The sequence below is a fragment of the Lucilia sericata genome, unplaced genomic scaffold (genome assembly GCF_015586225.1).
Source record: "Lucilia sericata isolate MDLA Ls3-8-SP2 unplaced genomic scaffold, ASM1558622v1 Contig002260F_arrow, whole genome shotgun sequence".
In the NCBI taxonomy this organism is placed as follows: Eukaryota; Metazoa; Arthropoda; class Insecta; order Diptera; family Calliphoridae; genus Lucilia; species Lucilia sericata.
In genome coordinates this window covers 4,987-12,500 of record NW_023996083.1, presented here as the reverse complement: position 1 = coordinate 12,500, position 7,514 = coordinate 4,987, and the positions used below count along the sequence as shown (strand labels likewise).

The window sequence follows — 7,514 nt, the reverse complement described above, 5'->3', positions numbered from 1 at the left end:
CAGAGTATTAAGACAAAAATAATAATTTTCGAGGGAATTATCAAAATAAAAGTGCGGAAATAATTCCTACTAAGTTGGAAAATCAAATAATCCCTAAATAAACATTACAGGGAAATTGTGGAATAAATTAATTGAACACTTTGCAACAATTATACAATTATTAGGTTGCGGTGTGCTTTTAGGGGAATTGGGAACAAATATTTTGTGTAATTTTGGTATTTTTTCTTAGGGGGACATATTACAAAAAACCCTTAAAAAATGGCAGAAGAATCCCCCAAAGTGGAAATGTTGCGATCCGTTAAGGGTAAGGATATGCTGTTGGTGGGAGATTATCTGTATCATTATGATGATCGCACCAGCAAAGCCTACAGATGGGTGTGCAGTCGCCGTAAAGATAAAACACCCTGTCGGGTGCGTATGTATACAAGTTTAATAGATGAATGGGATTTGACGCGCCATAAAGTGGAAAACATAGTTGGAGAACATCCTCATGGTCCGGCTGAGCAGGATGCCATTATAAGGGCTCGGGAAAAGAAACGTCAGGCCGATGCTGAAGGTTTGCCCTGTACATTGAGCAACAAGTCGCTCAAAAGGCGTTATCAAAAACAGGAGTTGGTGAAGAAACTTAATGCTAAAAAACAGAAAATGGACTTTGATAGTGATGGGGATGATGAAAATAATACCAGTAAAGAAAAACTGGACACTAGTGATGATGAGCTGGGTGATTTGGTAGAAAGTTTGGGTATAACCACAGCCAAAAAGCCCAAAGAGAAGGAGAAAAAGTTATTAATGCTCAAGACCACCAAGGGTCATCATATGGTTGCTGTGGAGGGCTGTGTCTATAGATTAGATGGCAAATCCATGATAAGCACCACTTACCGTTGGAAATGTTTTAGATCCAAGGATTTGCAATGTTCGGGCAAAATCTATACCGAGTGTTTGGCTAATGGGCAGCATCGTTTCAAGCCTATACGTTTAGAGGAAAATACCCATAATCACCAGCCCTACAGTGAGGTAAAAATAGAGGCATTGATTAGAAGGAACAATATTAAAGTGCTGCAGGGTAATGAGGAGAAATCCTCTTTCAAAGTATTTGATACTTTAGCTCCCAGTCCGGATAAAAAGCCCAAAGTGGAGAAAAAAATTAAACCAACAAGTATACCCTTGTCGGTAACAAAAGGTGGTGGTAATGTTTTATCTATATCCTCCGGTTTCGATGTGAGCCCTCGTCCCGATATACGGCGCATAAGAGCCGAAGCCACTTCTAAATTGTATCGCCAGGTGGAAGATGTTATGGATGCTTTGGACAATCCTAAAGATGGGGAAATAACCAAGTTTACCTTTTTGCCTTCGTTAAAAGGAAATCGCATACTCATAATGGATAACATGATATTTCACTATGACTCCCGAGGCTCTCAAAATGATCGGGCCTATTGGACTTGTTTGTTCCGCCGAGATAAGGTGCACAAATGTAATTCACGTTTAACCACAGAGGGTGTGGGTAAAGACATTAAAATTATGAAAGTTTCGGGTGAACACAAGCATTCGATTAATCATCGTGAGCATATACTAAAGCGTTTAAACCAAAACCTAAAAGTAAAAGACAAATCACTACAAAGCCACAAAATGGAAATGTTTTCTTCCGAAAGTGAGGACAATGATGATGACAATAATGATCATACCGGAGGTTTTGATGATACTAATAATACCGCGTTTTCACGTGAAAATTCTCCCGACATTAATGACTTCTTGCAAATGAAACAACCAAAAACTGAGCGAGAACTGGAAACAACACATATAATGTTGGAGAGCACTTTAGATGAAAATGCTCATGCTTCGCTGGTGAATTATAAAAGTGAAATTGAAGTGGATCCTTTTCATGAAACACTGCCGGTAATTGAGTACATAGAAATGGAACGATTGAATACGACAACCACATATCGTTCAGATTCTGAAGCTGAGGTTGAATATAAACCAAAGGCCACGCGTACTCGAGGACGCAAAACCGATGATGATGATGACGAAGACTACAAACCCAGTGCTAAATGGCGTAAGACGCAGTCACTATTGAAAAAATATACTGGCAATACACCAGTAGCCTCCTATAATCCCGACAACATTGATATAACAAAAACCACAAAATTGCGCTCGGCCAAAGGTGGTGAACTACTGTGTGTCGATGGTTATATTTATCACTTGAAAAGTATTTCACCCACTACACGCACCTATTGGGCCTGCATTAAGTCGAAGGATCGTATACTTAAGTGTCCGGCCCGTGTTACCACTGTTTCGAATTCAGACAATCAATTGACAGTTGTTCATCTGAGCAATTCGCATACGCATCCTATATCAGAGAATGACATAAAGAAACGTTTATTTAATGAATTTTCCAAAACGGCGGTTAATGCAGATATTAAAACTAAAGATATTATGGGAAAATCATTGAGTGAATTAAATCCGGAATTTGCGCATTTACTGGGCACTGGCAAATCGGTGAAGCGTGAGAAATTCAAGTAAGTTGAAGAATTTTGAATTTGAATTTTGTTGTAGTTGTGTTTTAGCAACTGTACATGTACAATTAATTATGTAGAGGAGGGGCTTATGACTGACCTATTCCCTATTTGGTTCTTATAGAACCATGCCCTTCATAATGTCCGAAAAATTAGCAAAATATAAATCATCCGAGTCTGTTGGATGTAAGAGGAATATTTCCATACGTTAGTTCAAATATACTTCAAACTAATGATACCTGTTCCACTATAGGAGCATTGTAGTCATGTTGCTGTGCCGCCGGCTGTTGTCTATGTGTTTTAAGCATAAGATTATAAGATTGTTTACTGTCTGAGTGCAAGTGTACAAATTTTTAATGATTAAATTTTGGGCAAATTATTCATTTGTTCTATAAACTGCATCATCACTTTGTATTTTTGGTAGGTGGCAATTAAAATCCCTATAATGTTTATTTAATACACAATAATCACAATTACAATAACAAATTATTAAGCTTTACTGTGCCGGTCATTAAGTCAGTTAACAATTTTAAGCTTTTCTAGAAAAAGACAAGCTTTTATTTCTTTCTTATTAATAGTGTTTGGACCACAACACAAAATAACTTGTTTTGAATACATTAAATATCGAATCATTTGCCGCACGTATTAAGTCGTCATCACTTTATACAAGAAATAAGTAAAAGTAAGAAATAAATAACGAGTTTTAGAAAGTTGTAGTGAAATAGCCAAAAGAAAATTTAAAGAAAAGTTTTAGTATTTTAATAAAAATTTTTGGAAAGGGTGTTGTTAGGGTATTTTTGTAATTATATCAAAGTAATGATTTTACTTTCAGACAACCTTGAATTTTTTAAATGCGTGTTATTTTAAGAAACCAATAATGACACCGTTTTTAATGACTTGACGAAATATTTGTATGTATTAAAATTTTTTGTTTTATTCTATTAATAGATTCAATATGAAATTGTACTCGGTATCCGATGGCCCACCATCTTTGGCTGTACGTATGTGCCTAAAGGCTTTGGACATTCCTTATGAATTGCATAATGTGGATTATGTAGCCTCGGAGCATTTAACCGAGGATTATGCTAAGGTAATTAGTTATTTCCTACAACATTATAAATTTTATTTATATATTTCTATATCTTTCTGAACTTAGATCAATCCCCAAAAAGAAATACCCGTTTTGGATGATGATGGTTTCTATCTCTCTGAAAGTGTTGCTATAATGCAATACTTATGCGATAAATATGGTGACAATACCCCATTATATCCCAAAGCAGCCCGAGAACGTGCCTTGGTTAATCATCGTTTATGCTTTAATATGGGTTTCTATTATTCCAGCATTGCTGCCTACAGCATGGCTCCCATTTTCTTCGATTATGAACGTACCGAATTGGGCTTGAAAAAGGTTAACAACTCATTGGCGGTATTCGAAACCTATTTGGAACGTTTGGGCACTAAATATGCTGCTGGCAATCATTTGACCATTGCTGATTTTGCTCTTGTCTCAGCTACATTATGTTTGGAAGCTATATCATTTGATTTCTCCGGTTATCCTCTAGTCACTAAATGGTATAACACCTTTAAAACTGAATACCCCGAGATATGGTCAATTGCAAATGGTGGCATGCAAGAAATCAAAGAATTTGAACATAATCGTCCAGATTTGTCGCATATGAATCATCCATTCCATCCCATACGTAAAAATGTGGCATAAGTTGTTTGAGAAGGCAGAACAATAAAATTGTTGCAAATTTATTTTTTTGCTATATATTATTTTTAATTTTTAAGGACAAAAATGAAATGGATTTTGTCAAGATTTAATTTTTTCTTTAATTTTTAATATGTTAAATGTTTTAAACACCTTTTGCAAGCAAAAACGGCTTAAAAATATGCATACAAATATATAATAAAGTATATACACAAATATGTTTAAAAAAAAACAAGGGGCTATTTAATTGGGAGAACAAGTAATATATGGGGGGAAAGTTATATCAAGATCGCAATTTTTTTGCTCAAGGGAAGAGGTGAAGTTAAAGTACTGAATTCTGGTTCGACGTACTTTTACAACTCACAAAGGTTTTTATTAAAATGAGAATTTCCATTGAAAGCTTATGAAACAGGTGTTTCTATTGACTTCTGTGTCCGGTATTTAAGAGCTATAGTTACCTGGCGGACCCAGACATTAATTTGCACCTGAGGACATGTTCCTAAAGACACACAAAGGGACATATACTATTGCTAAACTTTTCCGTATTTAACAGTAAAAGTCACCTGACGAACAACATTCGTTAACGTATTAGTTTGTGCTCGCCATGAGACCGACCCTCTGGTATGTGTATAATTGTGTTATCTAATTTTATAATACCACTTACCTAAAATCTTCTATTAACGATCCTATCGCTTCCGATAGCTTACGATGTGATCTACCCCATGCCGATTCCTGTGTTATATCACCCAACAGAGCTCTGGGATCAGGATCTAAATATTTATCCAATTGCTTCCTGGCCGTTTTACTTAACAAATCCATTTTTGTTAAAACATTAACATGAGGCATTTCCATATTGGCCATAACACTTAATGCGGCCATGGTGCCGGACAAGAACTTAGCACCATCTATCATAAACTGTGAATCGACCAGAAAAACTGTGCATATACGAAAATTCCAAGACTCCAATAGTTCCACCAACTGTTTGCCCATATTTAGATGAGTAAATAACTCTATCTGTCCCGGCATATCGAATAGTATATAATCATCATCTGGCTCGACATTTAAACCATCCTCTTCTTCATCACCACCACCACAAAGTTGATTTTTTAACCATTCCTGATTTTCTATAAGGAATTCTAGACAAAACACTAAACCCCCGTTGGGACCATAGTGTAGCTCTTCATCGTCCATGGCATCATCTAGCTGTATAAGATCTCTTATATCGACTAAGGGTTGATAATCAAAGTGCTCGGCTGCGGGATCTAAATTCACCACTTCAATAACACGTTTGGAGTCTTGGGCATGCCGTTGCATGAATGAACAGTAAGTGGACTAAAAGCGGTATCAAAATTAAGTTTATTTTCTGTGATTTTTAATGATTTTTATACTACTTACTTTACCACTTCCGGCTGGTCCTATTACCACCTGGGCATAACGCATTTTTGTTTAAATTTATTAATATTTACAAAGATAATACGATTTAAATATGTTTTGTTATTTTTTGTTTAATTTCACATGAGTTTTTTTATTAGCGCTTTTTTAAAGTTGCCGTATTGTTTGTTTTGCAAAAATTTCCCTTTTTGTAAACAGAAAAACTGCAAAACAGCCGTCATTTGTTAGGGTAATTAAACCCCTTTTGGGATTGTAGGGTATTTGGTAAAGACAAGGGGAAACTACTACTACTTTATATTAAAGCAAAATAACCTAAATTAAGAATTTTATTATTTTATTTTATATTTAAATTAAGTTAATTTAACAATTAAAGTGGAAGTACACAACATGCGTTGTACGCGGTAATGCGTCTGTCGCAAAAATTCAGCAACTTTCAATTTTTGAACCGTCGGCAGTTGATCAGGGTTATATTTTGTGTTGTGTAGAATATGGATAAACTAAAATGAAATAAATTTCAACAACAATGAAAGAAAAATATTAAAAAATAAACAAAAACTTAAAATTTTAATTTTTAAAACAGTCCCTATAGTCTTTGTTTTATAGAAACAAATTTTCTTCGGGACTATATGTATATAAAATTTAAGAAAAATAAAAAAAAAAAAAGTTTATTAGTTCTGTTAAATACTGCCTTATCTTTATTATTATAAACAGCAGTGCTGCCAATTGGAAAATATAATGGTTGCTATAATTATGGAATATTAGTTTAGAAAATTATTTACAAAACTAACTATAAGAAATAGGGTTCTATAGTTGAAACGAAAAGTCGACTTTTCGACTTTTCGACTTTTTTTATTTAGTTAAAAGTCGACTTTTCGACTTTTTGCATTTTATGAAAAGTCGATTTTTCGACTTTTCGACTATAAGTATTTTATAAATAGTCGACTTTTCGACTTTTTCCGACTTTTTTCGACTTTTCAACTTTTTTCGACTTTTCGACTTTTTCGACTTTTTTCGACTTTTTCCGACTTTTTTCGACTTTTCGATTTTTTCGACTTTTTGACTATTTTCGACTTCTTTCTACTTTTTTTCGACTATTTTTTGACTTTTTTCGACTATTTTAGAGTTTTTGACTTTTTTTTCCACTTTTTTAAAATTTTTCACTATTTTTGACTTGTTTCTACAATTTTCGATTTTTCGACTTTTTTCGACTTTTTCCGACTTTTTTCGACTTTTTCTGACTTTTCGACTTTTTTCGACTTTTTACGACTTCTCGACTTTTTTCGACTTTCTTCGACTTTTTTCGACTTATTCGACTTTTTTCGACTTTTCGACTGTCAGACTTTTCGACTTTTATTCACAAAGTCGACTTTTCGACTTTTTTCACAGACGATAGTCGAGTTATCGACTTTTTTGGAACAAAATAGTCGACTTCGACTTTTTTCGACAAAAAGTCGATTGTTCGATTATTCGAAAGTCGATTTATAGAACCCTAATAAGAAATATTATCATAAGTTAATGGCAACATTTTATAAAACGGAAAAACATTTTTTTACTTTACAATTATAAAAGTTTTTTGAAGTGTTTCTTAAACATCAAACTCTTTTATTCATAACAATTTTTTTTAAATTTAGTAATTTTCTAAACCACTTGTATGAATTATAGTACAGTAAACAATTTTCCCATTTGGCAATACTATATTAATAGTGATAATGCAGTTTTGTTAAGATAACGCAGTACATAAAGGAACTAATAAACTTCAACATACTCTTTTAATTTAACATATTTATTAGAGCCTGCATGAGTGACTCTATTTGTCACCCACAATGAGTAATCCACTGCATTGCACTCAACTCATTTTGTATTTTGAATATTATTTACAAAGAGTGTGTACATTTGATTTT

General features: G+C 33.9%; 2 protein-coding genes across 4 annotated transcripts in view; one reads left to right on the top strand and one right to left on the bottom strand.

The window, feature by feature from the left end:
* The window catches only part of LOC119613715 (glutathione S-transferase 1-1), a 4,387-nt gene extending 119 nt beyond the window's left edge, over positions 1 to 4,268 (top strand). Inside the window, exons 1-3 of one of the 3 annotated variants that reach the window (XM_037969752.1) lie at positions 1 to 2,513; positions 3,459 to 3,600; positions 3,667 to 4,268. The exon at positions 1 to 2,513 is cut by the window's left edge and continues 119 nt beyond it. In XM_037969752.1, coding sequence (XP_037825680.1) covers positions 259 to 2,513; positions 3,459 to 3,600; positions 3,667 to 4,227 — 2,958 coding nt within the window. In that variant the 5' untranslated portion in view covers positions 1 to 258 and the 3' untranslated portion in view covers positions 4,228 to 4,268. Of the gene's footprint in view, positions 2,514 to 2,911; positions 2,931 to 3,036; positions 3,193 to 3,458; positions 3,601 to 3,666 lie in introns of those variants that run through there. The other 2 variants (XM_037969754.1, XM_037969753.1) reach the window with 2 other exon arrangements.
* Positions 1 to 5,790, bottom strand: part of LOC119613717 (GPN-loop GTPase 3) — a 10,179-nt gene extending 4,389 nt beyond the window's left edge. Inside the window, exons 1-2 of the mRNA XM_037969757.1 lie at positions 5,617 to 5,790; positions 4,886 to 5,553 (exon numbers count right to left, since the gene is read on the bottom strand). Of these exons, the coding sequence (XP_037825685.1) occupies positions 4,886 to 5,553; positions 5,617 to 5,661 (713 nt within the window). The 5' untranslated portion in view covers positions 5,662 to 5,790. The remainder of the gene's footprint in view (positions 1 to 4,885; positions 5,554 to 5,616) is intronic.
* Between the last annotated feature and the right edge of the window lie 1,724 nt (positions 5,791 to 7,514).